Source organism: Dryobates pubescens, chromosome 4, assembly GCF_014839835.1.
Source record: "Dryobates pubescens isolate bDryPub1 chromosome 4, bDryPub1.pri, whole genome shotgun sequence".
Taxonomy (NCBI): domain Eukaryota; kingdom Metazoa; phylum Chordata; class Aves; order Piciformes; family Picidae; genus Dryobates; species Dryobates pubescens.
In genome coordinates this window covers 45,347,370-45,365,954 of record NC_071615.1, presented here as the reverse complement: position 1 = coordinate 45,365,954, position 18,585 = coordinate 45,347,370, and the positions used below count along the sequence as shown (strand labels likewise).

Genomic DNA, 18,585 nt, shown 5'->3' with positions numbered 1-18,585 from the left:
TGACATGGAAGCTACCATTCCCATCTGACAAAATGCATTAGGTTCACATGGCATCCTCCACACCAATGGAAAGGAGCTAACACAACCTGCTCTCCACTCAAAGTCTCGTTTGCCCTGAGCTTCCAGTACAAGATTACTTTCCAACAACTCCTCAGCTGCAAATTCTCAATTACATTCTGTAGTCACTGGTATGCTTAAGCTTTGAAATTTCCAAGTTTGTTTTACACAACTCCTCATTAAAAAAGAGAAGAAAAGAGAGAAAGCATGTAATGGGCAGAGGAACAGATTGTTCTACTACATCCATGATTAAAAGAATAGCTGCTTACCACTTGACAACAAAGAGCCAAGCTTTTTGGAATGGTATTCTTCTCTTTCACTATTTTCAGTCTTTCAGTGACTGCCTCCAACACATGTCTTTGCAGCAAATAAGTCTAAATCCATGCACTGCTCCTAATCATACCCTCACAAGATGTTTTGCCTGTTTTTTTTTCCCCCCACTGAAATAAAAGCTATGAAAAATCTCACAATGACTAAATCTTGTCCCACAAGCAGCACTTCAAACTTTGTCAGACTGGAAGAACTTACAGACCAAGAAATGATGCTACAGGGTCTGCCCTGACTTGCCAAGAAGCTGCTTCTTAATGCACCAACTCATTCCTGCTCGGTGTGGACAAAGGAAGGTTTTTTCCCTCCTCCCCATTTGTTTTGCAGCCTGAAGTCAATATTGCCATTGCTATAGCATCACTAACAACCTGCTCAGCTCAGAATCAAAGTCATATTCATTAGGTGTGACAGACCTTTTTCTTGGCAGTCAGTCAACTATTTGATAAGTTGGCAGACAACAACTGGATTTATTGAAACCTGCATGCACTGTGAGAGCAAAACTAGGGACACATGGTAACATCACCAAATATGAGAGAGTCTTCCATTAGTGCCTCCTACAAAGATTCTTGAGCTTTAGTTCCTAAAAAAAGGTATTGTTTAAAAAACAAAACACCAAAACAGTACTAGAAATAAGGTGTTACCTTGATGTTCCCTACAAAATCCATTTTCACTGGAGCAAAAACAGTTGGTCCCAGCTTGTCTAGAAAAGAGAAGGTCAGACGTTAAAATTGTCTCTTAGCAACAATGCATTTCACTCACCCTCTTAAAAATCCTTCCAAATGGCAGGAGAATACAAAGATAATGACATAAACTGAAGTCTTTGCTTGGTGTAGAATGAATCCACTCTAGCTGGCAAAGACTTAAAACACACTGACCTACAATCTAGTATCATAGTATCAGTCAGGGTTGGAAGGGACCACAAGGATCAGCTAGATCCAACCCCCCTGCCATGGGCAGGGACACCCCACACTAGATCAGGCTGGCCAGAGCCTCATCCAGCCTGGGCTTAAACACCTCCAGGGACAAGGCCTCAACCACCTCCCTGGACAACCCATTCCAGGGCTTCACCACTCTCATGGGGAAGAACTTCCTCCTCACCTCCAGCCTGAATCTCCCCACTTCCAGCTTCATTCCATTCCCCCCAGTCCTATCACTACCTGATGTCCTGAGAAGTCCCTCCCCAGCCTTCTTGTAGGCCCCCTTCAGATACTGGAAGGCCACAATTAGGTCACCTTGGAGACTTCTCTTCTCCAGACTGAGCAGCCCCAACTCCTTCAGTCTGTCCTCATAGGAGAGGTGCTCCAGCCCTCTGCTCATCCTCCTGGCCCTTCTCTGGACACCTTCCAGCATGTCCAGATCCCTCTTGTAATAGGGGCTCCAGAACTGGATGCAGTACTCCAGGTGGGGTCTCACCAGAGCTGAGCAGAGGGGGAGAATCACCTCCCTTGACCTGCTGGCCACAATTCTCTTGATGCAGCCCAGGATCTGGTTGGCTTTCTGGGCTGCAAGTGCACACTGAGAGCTCCTGTTGAGCTTCTCCTCCACCAGCACCCCCAAGACTCTCTCCTCAGGGCTGCTTTCCAGCCACTCACTGCCCAAATCTGGAAGTCTTCAAAAGGGTGCATGCTCCCAGGGTTCACACATCCACTGTTAGATGCAAGGGCTAGGCAGGGAGGGGTCTGCACTAGCTGGAGACATAAGTCTTTGGGGAAAAAAAAACACCAAATAGCTAGTATTGCTCTCTTCAACTACCTGAAGGGAGGCTGTAGACAAGTGGGGGTTGGTCTCTTCTCCCAGGCAAACAGCACCAGAACAAGAGGACACAGTCTCAAGCTGCACCAGGGAAGGTTTAGGCTGGATGTTAGGAAAAAATTCTTCATAGAGAGAGTGATTGCCCACTGGAATGTGCTGCCCAGGGAGGTGGTGGAGTCACCATCACTGGAGTGTTTAAGAAGAGACTGGATGGGGTGCTCAGTGCCATGGTTTAGTTCATTAGATGGTGTTGGATGATAGGTTGGACACAATGATCTCGAAGGTCTCTTCCAACCTGGTCTGGTCTATTCTATTCTATTCTATTCATTGCTGATGGTGTGCTCTCAGCAGTACTGGATGTGTAAGGCATCCCTGCTGCTCTTTTGAGGGGAAGAAACTGCTGGTCTAGTTCCACAGACTTCCATACAACTTACACATGGGTCCCATCTAAATAAGTGGATCCTCTATAAAGCAAAGATGTTCTGCTTCCGGTCAAATTGATTCTGCTGACAGGAACTGCTACTACTACTTTTGCAAAGAAACAAATTCCCCAAACCAACATTTCTTTCACAGCTGGCAGCAGTCAAAAGGAGCCAGAAGGAAAGAAGGAGCTGCTTACCCAGAACTGGCACAATTGCATAACATGACTCCAGAAACTCTTCTGTTGGTATGCCCTCCTCGTCCCGAAGTTCAATATCACTGAATCTGGTGTCCAGGACAAGCAGAAAAGATTGTTACCTTAGCAGCTCCTTTTGTGCAACTCCTGAAGTCAAAATTACATTTCATGCCCATTTAATCTGCACAGAGGTAACATTCATAGACATGGAACCACCAACACAGCTTTTGTTTTGCTAGGTTAATGGCTACAGGAAATAGACCTTTGGTGGTGTGCAAGCAAGGCCTGCAACCACAAACAAGAGAAAAGCCACCCACTCCACTCTGCAAAGGATATCTCCTTCAATTACTGTGCTGTATGCAGCCTAGTTAAATAATTTCAGCAAATACAGTCTTACAGACAGAAGGGTCTTTAAAAATGAGTTCATTCAATGATCCTGTTAAATGGGAACTACACTACCTATTGCTCATGACGCTGAAGAAGGTAGGACAATCATTTGCATTTCCATCTTCCTCACACAGAGTCAATCCACTTAAAGAATTTGTCTCTGACTGCAGCAACTTGAGGGCACCACAGCTTTCCACAGCTTGCAGCTTGTTCTCTCCATCTTCCTCAATGCCTTGCATTTACAGAGAACAGAATTAAACAGCAAATAGAGAAAGAAAACACCCAATTACCCATATCGCTACTCCTGCTCATCAAGATGCTTTCTATTTGGAGGCAGGCATGTGGATGGACCTACTTGCATAAATTCACTTGCTCTGCACCATGAAAGTTCAAGTTTTCCCTGATAGCATCATGACTCTCACCACAAGTCTGTCAGGTGCTCAGACCACATTCCAAACAGTCACATTCCCATTTCTTTTAATCAGATGGACCAAGCACCAGGCTCCACTGCAGGTGTGCCCACAAATCCTCAGTGAGGACACCCTTGTGACAGAAGAGTGTTGGAAGATGCAATTGGGTGCAGCAGGGAGGAAAATTCATCCCCTTGAAACAAAGATTACTTCTCACATGGCTGTAGCTTCCTCAGTGCTGATAAAATGGCACAGTACACTTTCAAAAGCAAAAGAACAGTAGTGACTTGTTTGCTCCTTCTGATAAGCAAGTAAACTAGCTGCTTTCATAGCATACTGCTATGCTATCAAAGGCTGCTATATTCTCCTCAATTTGTATAAATGTCTTTAAAGTCACCCAGCAAAAAGCTCCAGGTACCTCTTCCCTGCTGGGATCTATTGTATTTCTTCTTTGGGGTCAAGTGTATCTGTTTCAAATAAAGAGAGCACTGCATGACCTCCAAAGGAATTCTTATGCATCCCATGTGTGGTAAGACCTACTGACCTCATGGAGAACTACAGAGAACATGTTAAGAAGTAAAAATGATATATTCACAGCATCTGCAGTGTACAAGCCATGGCTACAAGCACATCTTGCTGTCACACTGTCAAAGCAGCATCCAAGATTTCCCAGGGAACCTGCCTCTCCAAGAAAGAAATATGTTCAAAAGCCAGTGAGAATTATAGACCTTAGCAGCACTGAGCTTCTGCTGAAGGGATCAAGCTGCAAGGAACTCTCTTCCTCCAAGTGAAGTCTGAAAACAGGATTGCAGCAGTTTCTGTTACTTGCAGAACCACTGAAAAAGCCTGGGGGTGGGGAAGCACCACTCACACCTGGTAACAGCAACAAGACTTCAGCCATTCTCCTCAGGACAGAAAAAAGTGGCCTTAGCCAGCACTGACCATGCTCCATCCACAAGGAAACTGCCAAAGAACTAAAGTTTGAGGGATATCTCTGATCTGTCCCTCATCAAGAAACACTGGCTGGTGAGTAAAGAAAAAGCCCAAGTCTGCAGTGACTCCACTGGACTGCTATGCATAAAGCCTGAAATCCCCTCAAAAATATCAAACTCCACACTTCAAGCCCTAAATGACAAAGAGATATTTCTTATCAGACTTCAGTGCTTAAGTGTTTTTAAGGATTGACTGTTCTTAATAGAGGGGAGAGGGAGGGAAGGATATCTAAAACAGGGCAGAGCTCCTGGGCTCACAGGGAGCACCAAAATACAGCCATCAGCAGGCTGGAGCCCCAGGCTGGCTGGCTGGCTCAGCCCACTCCATATGGATGACACTGAACATCCTACCACACCCTGTACTGCCACTGCCAGCACCTGTAATTCAAACACACACATCCAAGAGGGGGTAGGGAGGGGGTAGGACCAACCTCAGGAGCTAAATGATACCAACAACTTGACTTGAATTCGTTTAATCTCCTTGATTTAACACTGGATTCTTGAGGTATTACCCTGAACACTGCAAGTTAGATATCAACAAGGGCAGGAGCTAAGCTGGGAAAACCTGACAATGGGCAGGCATCAGACTAAAATACACTGACATGCCCTCTCCTGAGAAGCAAGGTAACAGGCAGCCTACACCTTCCTCCATTTACACTTAATGCTTTTGGATAAAAAAATCCAGTGCATGTATTTACCTGCCAAATCCTCTGCTATTTGATCCTCCACACAAACATCACCACTCCCCTCACTGGTTTCCAGGTTTAGACATCTCAGATTTTTAGCAAGAGTTTGCTCTTGATGGTTAATTTCTGCTTTTACAGAGCCATTTTCACAGGGATTCAACTCCATCTGCCTGAAGAAAGGGCAAGAATAATGCTTAGTGCATAAAACATTGCTTGGTAAGTAAGCTTCATCCTGTGAAAACACACAAATAACAACAGAAGAATACTTGACAGAAATTACAGGCTGTCACAGGCTGCTCTGAGTAAAAGAACTTGTCTAAAGTAACCAAAGGGACCAGGCAGCTCTTTGCAGCAAATAAGATTAATGACTCAACCTCAGCTTACAAAGTTTGAATGTATTTACAAGAACCTTTATTAAAGGGACACAATCAAAACAATACAATTGATTACCAAAAAGAAGAATCACAGACAGGTATTGCATCTGAAAGAATATCCCCTCATTAGCACTTTAAAATGTATACCCTTGCCCCTACTCTGTACTACTCTGCATTTCACATGCTCATAAAATGGTTGGTTGGGAGGCTGTGGAGCGGAATGCAAGATGCAGGAAAGAGCACTGAAGTGGGAGAGAGCTGGCTGGTGACTGACCACCCAGGAAATCACCACATGGAGAATGGCTGAGAAAAAGAAAAGGAAAGAACTGATACAGAAGAGAAATGAAGTAAGGTGAGCCAGGTCCCTTCTGTTGTATCTGCATCCCACTACACAGCCTGGAGCAACCTAGTTCTGCCTCCTCTCTGTACTGTTAATACTAGAGTGAAAATAGGGAAAGAACAGACACTACCAAAAACAGAGTAGAAAGAGATTGACAGTAAAGATTTTTTTGTACCTTTCTGTTGAGGCATGACTGGATAAGACAGAGTGCTTTGTCTGAAAAATAAGGGGGGAGAGAGAATAATTCTTTAAAGCAAGAAGACTATATCATGCCTCTCAAATTTCACACAAGTTTATTTAACACAAGTTGGGAGTCAGAAAGAAAGCTGAAACACAGATCATACGCTCACTAATTCTCTGACCTGGAAGCAGTTTACCAACACAAAAGAGGTGCTACATTATGACACTGTTAAAATATTGAAAAGAGCCAAAAAAAAAAAAGCCAGGAGATTTATTTTTTCAGAGCCAAGCTAGGAAGTGCCAAACGAGACACCATCACAGGATGCTAGGAGTTGGAAGGGACCTTCAGAGATCGAGTCCAACCCCCTGCCAGAGCAGGGCCATACAATCTAGCACAGGTCACACAGGAATGCATCCAGATGGGGCTTGAAAGTCTCTAGAGAAGGAGACTCCACAACCTCTCTGGGAAGCCTGTTCGAGTGCTCTGTGACCCTCCCAGTGAAGAAGTTCCTCCTCATGTTGAGGTGGAACCTCCTGTGCTGTAGTTTATATCCATTGCCCCCTGTGCTATCATGGGGTGCAAGCGAGCAGAGCCTGTCCCCTCCCTCTTGACACCCAGCCCTCAGATATTCAGAAACATTTATTAAATCCCCTCTTAGTCTTCTCTTCTCCAGACTAAACAGCCCCAGGGCTCTCAGCCTCTCCTCATAGGGCAGTGCTGCAGTCCCTTCATTACGCTGGTAGCTCCCTTGCACTCTCTCAAGTAGATCCCTGTCCCTCTTGAACCATGCAGCAAGTGGAAAATGAACAAGGCAGTGCCTTTTCTTTGCAATAGTATTTGCTATACTTAAAAAAAAATAAAAGCCATAGGAAATATGAGGCCAGATGCCAGGTATGGTGAAGTAATCTCACTTCCCAGATGCAGTGTTGCATCTACCTTCTTACATATACCATAATCTACCATTTGCCAGATATGGTCCCCTTTTGCTTGTGCAGTTGAAGATCCAGGATTGAAGGAAGTGCCCTTGTCATTAAAAAGCTAAGTTCAGAGGGACCTCGACAGGCTGGACAGATGGGCAGAGTCCAAGGGCATGAGATTGAACACATCCAAGTGCCAGGTTCTGCACATTGGCCACAACAACCCCATGCAGAGCTACAGGCTGGGGTCAGAGTGGCTGAAAGCAGCCAGGTAGAGAGGGACCTGGGGGTATTGGTTGATGGTAGGCTGAACATGAGCTTGCAGTGTGCCCAGGCAGCCAAGAGGGCCAATGGCATCCTGGCCTGCATCAGGAACAGTGTGGCCAGCAGGAACAGGGAGGTCATTCTGCCCCTGTACACTGCACTGGTTAGGCTGCACCTTGAGTACTGTGTCCAGTTCTGGGCCCCTCAGTTTAGGAAGGATGTTGACTTGCTGGAGCGTGTCCAGAGAAGGGCAACAAGGTTGGTGAGGGGCTTGGAGCACAAGCCCTATGAGGAGAGACTGAGGGAGCTGGGGTGGCTTAGCCTGGAGAGGAGGACACTCGGGGTGACCTTATTGCTCTCTACAACTACCTGAAGGAGGGTTGTAAACAGGCAGAGGTTGGTCTCTTCTCCCAGGCAGCCAGTACCAGAACAAGAGGACACAGTCTCAGGCTGCACCAGGGGAGGTTTAGGCTGGAGGTTAGGAGGAAGTTCTACACAGAGAGAGTGATTGCCCATTGGAATGGGCTGCCTGGGGAGGTGGTGGAGTCGCCGTCGCTGGGGGTGTTCAGGGCGAGGCTTGACAGGATGCTTGGTGCCATGGTTTAGTTGATTAGGTGGTGTTGGATGATAGGTTGGACACAATGATCTTGAAGGTCTCTTCCAACCTGGTTTCTTCTATTCTATTCATCAGCTCCTGCTGGTGTCTTACCACAGATACAATGCTGCAGTAGCTTAGAAGTGTAGTAAGTGCTGTGAGCTCCCACAAGAACCAAGCAAATTTTAAACACCACTGTCTGCAGTTGGAATTGGCCATCATTAAAAGTTAAGAGATTGGTCACTGCTGATAGCAGAGTATGTCCAGCAGAGAACCACTACCTATAACACAGGTAAGAATGCATTCCCTCCTTCTACACATGGTGTTTTACAGCAGGGTGCCTTGGCACCCATGCCAAGACAGAGAAGAGGTCATTACCTTGTTTGTTCTGAGAACTGCTAAATGTGGGGATCCAGGAGGGGTCTGATGCAATAACTCAGAAGAGAAGGCAGTATTTGCAATCTGCATACATTCTTCAAGAGTCTTCAGGAAGGTGTCACAGGTTGATTTTAACAGAGCTCCCATATCAATTTCGCTCTGCAGAAAGAATCCGGTTGGAAGAAATGGACTCGCCACAGAAAAATCAGAGTGGAGTAACTAATGTCTACAAAGCCCACAGCTGCTACAGCCATGATTTCTGTTTCATATGGATGAAAATGCAATGAGCCAGCTGCTCAGAGAACTGGCATCACACATTACCGGGGCTCTGGCCCCTTACAGCATTACCACTCTTGTCAGCCTCTCCCTGAAACATCTTCAGTATGTTTACATTTTAAAAGCAATGCCTCTTAGATTTTTAATACAGGGGTAGGTGACTATGAAAATACTAAGTCTTGGTGTACTCAACAATGACATCCCAGAAGACAGGACTGAAAGGAGAAATGAAAAGTAGATAAACACAGAATGATCTGAAGATAGCAATTTGAAAAACCCCATGCAACAAAACTACTGCAACTGCCAAACATGCAGGACACAATGCTCTTCATCTCTGCAAGGCACAGCCAGTGATGCTGAAATGCTTTTAGCAATAAATCTTTTGAGTTAAATACCAATTAAATCAGGGAGAGCTGGACAAACACCATCACATTCCTTGTCTTTTCTCAGCACCTGTAAGGTGCAAGTTCTAACAGTGCCTTTTAGTCATTTATACACTACAGGTTTCCTTGCTGCTGTCTGTTGATTCACCACAGTTTATTAGGTAGCATTACAAAGATGGTTTGGATATACAAATAATTAGCCTTCAGGTGTTCTGTCTACCTGTCCTGCACATGAGGACCTATCTCTTCAGTGGGAGGCATCTTGGAACTCCACACCATCTTCTCTAGCAAGTGGCCATCCCTCTTTATACATTTCTCTCTCAAAGCAAGGGGCAGAACACTGTCATTAGCAGACCCCTCTTAAATGAGGCTTCTTTAACTTAAGTGAGATCAATCAGGTAGTTCTTTCTAGCAATTTTGCTCTTTCTGTGTGTGTGGTCTGCATTGTCTCTTGACCTTTTTAAGGGTTTTGGCTGAGAACAGATTGTTCTGCTGAGCAGGGTATTAATGACTCAGGGGCAGACAAGTGCCTGTTTCTTCCAAGTATCTTTATATATATATAAAATCATCTTTTCCTTTTCTGCTCCACTATATATCCATTATCACCTGCAGAGATGTTATTTACCTAGGTCAGAGATACCATTTCTCATCTCACTACCTGCTGCCCCAACACAGAGAAAATGATTTGCAACAACAGAGCATCACTCCATTTAAACAAGAACGGCTGTGTGGCTACATTCTCTCTCCCAGGTTCTGTGCAGAAAGAGGGTGCAATAGCAAGGAACTGTGAGTGAATACGACATGGGCTAACCAGAGGAGTTCCCAGTGCTCAAGTAATGAATGACATGGTCTATGCCAAAAATAGAACTGTACCTCAGGTTCTGATCCACCAGAAATTCTGGCTTCCTTTGTTTTATGCACTTGCTGAACAAGGAGGTTACAGTACAATCTAAGTTCAGACATTTTAGTCTTCAAGGCTTCTGTGTTTTCAGTGAACTCTGGAAGTGAAACAAAAGAAGAGTTTCATTTATTACATCTACCACCTTGCAGTATATGACTTTGGAAAGCTGCTGAAAAGGTATTATCCAATCTAATTCATTCACTACAAAACATTTTCTATCAACTCAAAGAGATGAGCTGGATTGGCCATAAATTGTGCTCTAACAGGTAAAACACTACTTCATTATTTGCCATCATAGACAGCAACAGCACGTTCCTAGTCTAAGAACACAAAGAAAAAGCACACAACACTTGATCTTGATGGGCACTTTGAGCTAGGACAAACCCCCTAGACCTTGTATTTTTTGTGTTCACTAAGTAGTTTGAGGTGCAAAGTTACACTGTGCATTAGAACATCACTGTTCTGAGTAGAAAACACCAAAGGGAAAAGACACAACCTGTCCACTACAAGGAGATCAATTCAATATATAATCTTGAGTCATAGAATGGTTGAGGTTGGAAGAGAACTCTGGAGACCAGGTAGTCCTACTCCCCTCTCTTCAAAGCAGAGCTAGCCTAAGTCCACTGCTCAGGGCCATGTCTGCTTGGGGTTTTGAGCATTGTGAAGGATGGAGATTCCAAGACCTTCCTGTGTAAAATATTTCAGTGCACCCTCACAGTCTAAACAGTTTTGCTTATGTCTCAACAGAGTTGCTGGTATCTGTATTTATGCCTATTTCATCCTGTCCATTCCCTGTGAGGAGTCTGGCTCCATCTTTTATGCTCTCCCATCAGATATTTCCTATAATCATCTTAGTAGCTCTTTACTGGACTCATTCCAGCAGGCCTGTGTCTCTTGTACTGAAGAGTGCAGAGCTGAGCAGACTAATCCAGATAGGACTAACAGTCAATCTGAGACTGTTCAAAAGTCATTATTTTACATTAGAGTCCCAAAATTACAAAATAAATTGCCTGTTAATAAGACTACCATGGTTTACTTCTGCAAACACAGCAGCAGATTTTCACCCTGGACTACTGTGTATCACTTTGCAGACGTAACTTTGTTCTGCTTCTACACACTATGCATCAGACCCCCACCTTGTGTAGGATGCTACAGTAGAACCTTCTGCTCAGTTCTGACTTGGTTTGAACTAGTAAATGCAAAGCCTGGTGAACAAGGGAAGAGACTCATGATCTCAGGAAAAGGAAGTGTCTGCCTCTCCTGCATTTGCTCAGGATCACTCATTTGTTAACAACAATTTGCTGTTTTCTCATCATCTGCATAGTCACTGTGTGGAAGATATGCAAGGTTAAGGCTTGAGGTCTCACACTGACTTGTGAACACCATGCTTGTAAGCACAAGGGGTCTTCACTGGGGGAAAAGTAAGATTGTTGGTGAAAGCAAAGAGGTAAGTGAATTGATTTGCATAGCCTGATCATGACTGGATTCCCATTTCTGAGTATTAGGATGCATATTTAAAGCCAACTGCAAATCTTTTGTTTTAATTGCCAAGGAATTCTTGAGGTGCTTGAGCCAGCCAAGTTAGAATAAAGAAGGAAAGAATCTGAAGAACTCCAAAGTTCAAGAGACACTGGTGAGAGAGGCTGGGTTATCATACCCAGGTCTTACCTTCATGCAGTTTGCATCCCAGTGACTGGAAGCCAGGAGTTACTCCTTGCACTTAGAGAACCCATCAGCACACAGCTCTCAAATTATTTATGCCCAGTTTATTTGAAAGAAAAGCTAAAGTTTTCAAGTTCCTGCACTGAGAGTTAACAACTGAGATTTCTAGCTAGAGTTCTTACATGGCTTGGCTTTTAGCAGCACCAAAGACCTGAAGCACAGGTTGGGCACAGAGCTCAGGCATGTACAGGTTGGGAGGACATCTGCTGGAAAGCAGCCCTGTGGAGAAAGACCTGGGAGCCCTGCTGGATAACAAGTTCTGCATGGCTCAGCAGTGTGCCCTCATGGCCAAGAGGGCCAATGGGATCCTGGGGTGCATTAAGAGGAGTGTGTCCAGCAGATCCAGGAAGGTTCCCCTCCCTCTCTACTTTGCCCTGGTGAGACCTCACCTGGAGTATTGCATCCAGTTCTGGGCTCCCCAGTTCAGGAGGGACAGGGATCTACTCGAGAGAGTCCAAGGCAGGTCTATGAGGATGATGAAGGGACTGGAGCACTGCCCTGTGAGAAGAGGCTGAGAGACCTGGAGCTCTTTAGTCTGGAGAGGAGAAGACTGAGAGGGGATTTAATCAATGTTTCTAAATATCTGAGGGCTGGGAGTCAAGAGGGAGGGGACAGGCTCTGCTCAGTTGTACCCTGGGATAGGACAAGGGGCAATGGATAGAAACTACAGCACAGGAGGTTCCACTGCAGCATGAGGAAGAACTTCTTCACTGTGAGGGTCACAGAGCACTGGAAGAGGCTGCCCAGAGAGGTTGTGGAGTCTCCTTCTCTGGAGACTTTCAAGCCCCATCTGGATGCATTCCAGTGTGACCTGCACTAGATTCTATGGTCCTGCTCTAGCAGGGAAGTTGGACTCAATGATCTCTGAAGGTCCAGAGGTCCCTTCCAACCTCTAACAGCCTGTGGTCCTGTGAATTTTGTCATCCTTGTGTGCACATCTGCTAGGCTATGGTAGTTTTGCCTTTAAAAATTAAAATGAAAAGGGTAGGGTAGGTATGCCTTCAAAATTTTGTTACAGAGGGACAAGCTCTCCTGGTCTTTGCCCAGGGGAAGTTTTGTGTTGTTTGTTAATTGTAAATATCTGTAAATCCTGTGTATTTTGTACATATTCATTGCATTCCATTGTAGATTGTAGGTTTGCCTGTACATACAGCTTCCATTTGCTTCCAACTGAGCTGGTCTGGCAAAGTTAATGCTGGGGGAGAAATCTCAACCCACCCCATAGGGTAAGGAAGGGAAAATGAAAACCAAACAGTATATGCCAGCAAAAGGGTGTTCTTGCCTTTTTCCTTCTGTGTCCTGCTGTCAGTCAGACAGGCTTTGGCAGTTCCCAGTGCAACCAGCCACTTTTGCCTTTCAACTGCATTTCTTGCCTTCAAATAGAAGTATTGTTCCCCAGGGATGATTAGATCCATTCGTGTGTTATCTGCAGGATGAACTGGAAGCAACACTATTTTCAGAGCAGCCCCTCAGCCCTTCCCAGCCCAAATGAACATCCCAGCAGGTATGTGGGGTAACAGGTCAAACATTAACAAAAGAGAAGGATGCTACAGCCCCAAACTTCCCCTGTTGCCATTGTATGGCTTTTCTTCCAAGTTAGGGACTAGAAAGGACAAACATGTACAGTTGATGATAGGTGATGAAATACACTATTGTAATCAGTACAGTATCATCTGGGAATCTTTAGAGAAAGGGAATCCTCTTCTGGCAAGTCTCTCTTCTGCTTTCCAGCCCATAACTGAACCCCAAAGATGTGGCAAGTAGGTATGAGGATGATAGGAATGAGCAGGCCTAGTACTGAAGCTTATTATTCATATTTCTAGCTTCAGTTTTGTGCTTTTGAAGAGTCATTTGAAGCTGTGTGTTGTTCCAACACAGCTCATGAAAAAGAGTGACCCACCTGCCTGCAGAACACTCATTATATTACAGATTTGCAGTTCTCCTAATATTTTGTAAACACTATAGGATAAAAAAAATCACACATAGCCCAAGTCACTGGGGTAGTACAAACACATAACAAAGAAATCAAGCTGCCACATAGCTCTCCTGACCTGAAATACCATCTTGAATACAACATCATTTACTGGACAAACTTCATGCAGCTGGGGTGTAACTGTGTCTTAGTTACCTTGAATTTCACACACAGCCATTTGGATGCTTCCCTTACAACCTTTCCAGGCATCTTCCTGAGAGTCATAATAGGACAGGATGCCACCACAGAGGAGAAACCACCGAGGCTGCCAGCCTGAAAAACAAAATTGCATGTCTCAGTTATTTCTCTCCCTGCAATTCCACCACCTCTCTCATCTGGGACTTACTGCAAATAAGGCCCCAAAGATTCTCAGTTCCTCCAAGAACATTAAGCCCTTTGAAACAGTGCAGGCCTGGATGTTGTCCACCGCAACTCCTGCTTGCTGGCATGTCCTTTCTGCAGGCAGCTGGACTGCAGCAGTATGCTCCCAAGATGTCAGAGCCCATTTTCAGTAGTTTTGCTAGTATGGTATCACTGACTCACTCTCTCTTCCAAAACCACCTTTCCAGTCCACCACCCTTCAATTGCTTCCATCACTCCCCAGCCTCTCTCTTCACTTTTTCCAAGTCACTCCAGCTGTCTTGCCTTACATGTCTTCCTTCCCTGTGGGAAGGGCTAGCCAAACTCTCTTGAAAAGCAAAAGGCAAAAAACTCCTAAACAATCACGGGAAGGCAGGGACAGAAGCATGTGTGCTGCTTTTTGAACACCATCTTCCAATGAAGCAGCTTCCAACTGCTCTTGAAATTCACATGCTGCCCACCTTAAAAAAACTAATCTTGAATGAATGCCTTGCTCTTCTGCATATCTTTCCACAGAGTAGCAAAAACACCAGGCTAGACCAAAACCAATAGTTCTACATACCACTTGTTTTGTTCTTCTGGAAGTACTAAAGCTGTATGAAGATACAGACAGAGCAGACATTATAGCTGTTATTTATGTCTAATCAAAACCCACAAGCTCATTAACCTAAGAAGAAACAAGACAGACACGTCACTGGAGGAAAGCAGCTTTCATTACTGAGCTGCAACAAGCTTCTCTGGCCAGGACCAAGAGACTGAGATACCTAAGATCCCACACTGTGCCTGCAAACCTTCTCTGGGATAAATCCTTTGACAACACCATGGAGGGCAACATAGCTCCTAGGGCTCTCACTTCTGCTGTCCCCTGCATGGAGACTCTGCCCACCTGCAGAGTGTTGCAGGAATATAGAATAGAATAGAATAGAATAGAATAGAATAGAATAGAATAGAATAGAATAGAATAGAATAGAATAGAATAGAATAGAATAGAATAGAATAGAATAGAATAGAATAGATCAGACCAGGTTGGAAGAGACCTTCAAGATCATCACGTCCAACCCATCAACCAATCCAACCCACCTAAACAACTAAACCATGGCACCAAGCACCCCATCAAGTCTCCTCCTGAACACCTCCAGTGATGGTGACTCCACCACCTCCCCGGGCAGCCCATCCCAATGGCCAGTCACTCTCTCTGTATAGAACTTCCTCCTGACATCCAGCCTAAACCTTCCCTGGCACAGCCTGAGACTAGCTGGAGACTAGGTTAGGCTTGAACTGATGGCATGCTATTCCTTACCAGCTAAGGACTGAGTCCTTTGGCTACTGCTGAAGACAAACCCACCTCAGTTTAAGTCTTAGAAAGCCCTGGAGTCACAGGCTAATGGTAAGAGAATGGTTTAGGTTGTTTGCTTTGATTTTTTTTCTCCCTTCTTTTTTTAACAAGCAACACCACATCTGAGCATCTAAGCCAAGCTGGTCTACAGATTTCCAGCAACCTTGGAGGTGACTGGAAAACAAATTCAACACAAATCCCTTTCCCACACTCTTCAGAAAGTTCTGCCACTATTTTACTACAGGTTGGACTCAATGATCTTTGAGGTCTCTTCCAACCTTAGTGATCCTGTGATATTTCTGGGGAGAATATAAACCCAGTATAAATGCCAAAGCATTCTCAATACTTCTTTATTTTCTATGAAGGGAAAAGAAATGAAAGTCACAAGAATGAGAATTTAAAAACAAAAAAAAGAAAACAGCAAGAGTGATTTTTATTTGTCTTGTCACCAAAATCAAGAAACTATCCTACAAGTCACTACTGATGTGGAAGAACTCACACACAGCCCCCTGAAAAAAGAGGTTACTGTTCAGCAGGGAAAAATCCCAACCACTTAACTGCTTCAGAACCTCAATGGCACAGAACCAACCCTTTAAATGCACAGCACCACAGTCAATACAAGCCTCTAATTCAGCCTGGAGATCCTGCTGCTGAACATGAATCACTTCAACCATGGTCCTACAGCTTACAGTTGCAGCTGATGCTCAGCTAAATTGCATCTCATCAATCAAAGGCTGCACAATCAATTAGCCAACGTACAAAGAACTCTGCTTCCATCACTTTGGAGGTTAGTTAGGAGTCAACATATTTTGCTGAGATTTGGTTGCTTGGGGGTTTTGTTGGTTTGGGGTTTCTTGGGGGGGTGGTTTGTTGGTGTTGGTTTGCATTTTTGGTTTAGTTGTTTGGGTTTGGTTTTTTCCCATACTGGGTCTTTAGCAATTATCTGTCAGTAGAATAGAATAGAATAGAACAGAATAGAACAGAATAGAGTAGAGTAGAGTAGAATAGAATAGAGTAGAATAGAATAGAGTAGAGCAGAATAGGTTAGAAGAGACCTTCAAGATCATTGCGTCCAACCCATCATCCAACACCATCTAATCAACTAACCCATGGCACCAAGCACCCCACCAAGTCTTCTCCTAAACACCTCCAATGACGGTGACTCCACCACCTCCCCAAGCAGCACATTCCAATGGGCAATCACTCTGTCTATGAAGACTTTCTTCCTAACCTCCAGCCTGAACCTCCCCTGGTGCAGCTTGAGACTGTGTCCTCTTGTTCTGGTGCTGGTTGCCTGGGAGAAGAGACCAGCCCGCACCTGTCTACAACCTGCCTTCAGGTAGTTGTAGAGAGCAATAAGGTCACCCCTGAGCCTCCTCTTCTCCAGGCTAAGCAACCCCAGCTCCCTCAGCCTCTCCTCATAGGGCTTGTGCTCCAAACCCCTCACCAACTTTGTTGCCCTTCACAGTATCATACTATCAGTCAGGGTTGGAAGGGACCACAAGGAACATCTAGTTCCAACCCCCTTGCCATGTCCTTCTCTGGACATGTTCCATTAGACATGTATTAAAAAGCCTATGATAGGAGAGCCTACATTCTCAGGACAGAATTGTCACACTAAAAAATAAATAAATACCATTTTAACTGATTTTAAAAACAAATAATTAAAATCACAGCAAGGTCAGAAGATGCACAACCACCTGGTACTCACTGGCACTGAGTCAGCAGCCATGGGAAGGTTATCCTCAACAACCAGCTAAAAATAGCACATGGCTGACAAATCACAGGCAATGCAACAGGGATATAATCTTCAATTCCAGGAACTTCACATTTGCAGACAAGTGAAGAGGGGGGAAAAAAAAACACCCCACCAACCACTCATCAACCACTCAACATGCCCCCACCCCCTCAGACAAACACAAACAAAACAAAACCCAAAGCAGCTAAAAAGACACTTAGACAGTTTTATGAACACGAGTCTTGGGTTTATTCAGGTGTTTTTTCTTCCCATAAACTGTAATCTGAGCTGAGCATTCAGATTCCACCTGCTAGAGAAAAATAAAGATGAATAATTTGAGGCCATACTGATGCCAGCACTAACACAGCACTGAAGAAGAATTTACTAAGCCCATTTATACTGGTGGTGCACGGGTAGGACAAAACATAGATCATACTTCCCCAGCTCATTTTAGAGGCACAGAGCCATTAGCAGTAAAAATTGAACCTGCAATAGCTTAAGGAAGGAGAGACAGAGAAGGAAAGTGAAGAGATTCCAGATAACTTCACAAACACTTATTAAGGTCCTCATACTAATATATTGCACTCCTGTGAGAGGAGTACTTGGATGACCTGATATTGTCCACTACAGAAGCAGGTATTTAAGCAGTGCATAGCTGCTAAGGATTCAGTATTTCTCCAGAAGTTTCTGCCCCCTGAAAGATCTGCCTACTTCCACCATTACATCTCAGGAAATCTGGATGCAGCTCATCACTGAGCAAACCTGACATTTCTTGATAACATGGTTGAAATTTGGGCACAACTCAAACGTAACGTTACACAACTCAGACTTCAGACAGCGTTCGTCTCAAAGCCCGAAGGAAAAGGCAAAACAGCATCTGAAGACATGTAGATCATGTCAGACATGCACAAAGCCAAACCATCTGGGAGAATTATATGCTCAGGAAGTCAAATTGATGACCTGGAAAACAAGCTGCAATTAAGAGATGCCAGTTCCAGCTGCATTTCTAAAAGGCAGACACCCAGGTTAGGAGTATTATCACTTGCTTTACACCAGGATTATGTAATACTTCTTAAGCATAAAAACTTATGTAATAGGTAGTCCTTGAACTTCAACCTTAATTTAGATTTTAAGTGCATGCAGGAGATAATGCTGTAATTTCCATGTCACAGCAACATCCATCTAATAGGAGTTACTAAAGCCTTCATCACATCCTCACTGCTAATATTACCGGCAAGACGCAGAACTTAGCTGCTGGTGGCACAGCAAGGGCAGATACCTGGTTCTCTTTGCAGGGTTGCAAGAAAGTCCCAGAGCAGCTGCTCTGAAGAGACAGCTCACAGCAAAAAAACAAGCAATATTTATCTTATCACCCCACCTCTGAGCAAAGTTGTGATGCGTGTTCACCACACCACCACCTACCACTTTATCTCCCAGGGCCCAAGGGCAGAAGCTTCTGCCCAGTGCTATGTCAGTGACTGGTAGCTAGATCAGAGCTGCTGAAAATTTAGCTCATACAGGACTATGACAACGTTGGTGTTCTGCAAAGGGCAAGAGAAAATCCAATATCTTTCCCCAGTTGCCAGTGCTGATATAAGTCTATGCATGCCATCAGGATCAC

General features: G+C 44.5%; 1 protein-coding gene across 4 annotated transcripts in view; it reads right to left on the bottom strand.

Annotated features, from left to right (window-relative positions):
- PLEKHA8 (pleckstrin homology domain containing A8) overlaps window positions 1-18,585 on the bottom strand; it is a 35,193-nt gene that overhangs the window by 9,012 nt on the left and 7,596 nt on the right. For 3 of the 4 annotated variants that reach the window (XM_054161211.1, XM_054161208.1, XM_054161210.1), the window contains exons 2-10: window positions 13,687-13,803; window positions 12,841-13,008; window positions 9,809-9,933; window positions 8,277-8,435; window positions 6,117-6,157; window positions 5,240-5,397; window positions 3,212-3,371; window positions 2,756-2,841; window positions 1,026-1,084 (exon numbers count right to left, since the gene is read on the bottom strand). In XM_054161211.1, coding sequence (XP_054017186.1) covers window positions 1,026-1,084; window positions 2,756-2,841; window positions 3,212-3,371; window positions 5,240-5,397; window positions 6,117-6,157; window positions 8,277-8,435; window positions 9,809-9,933; window positions 12,841-13,008; window positions 13,687-13,803 — 1,073 coding nt within the window. The remainder of the gene's footprint in view (window positions 1-1,025; window positions 1,085-2,755; window positions 2,842-3,211; window positions 3,372-5,239; window positions 5,398-6,116; window positions 6,158-8,276; window positions 8,436-9,808; window positions 9,934-12,840; window positions 13,009-13,686; window positions 13,804-18,585) is intronic. The other variant, XM_054161209.1, reaches the window with a different exon arrangement.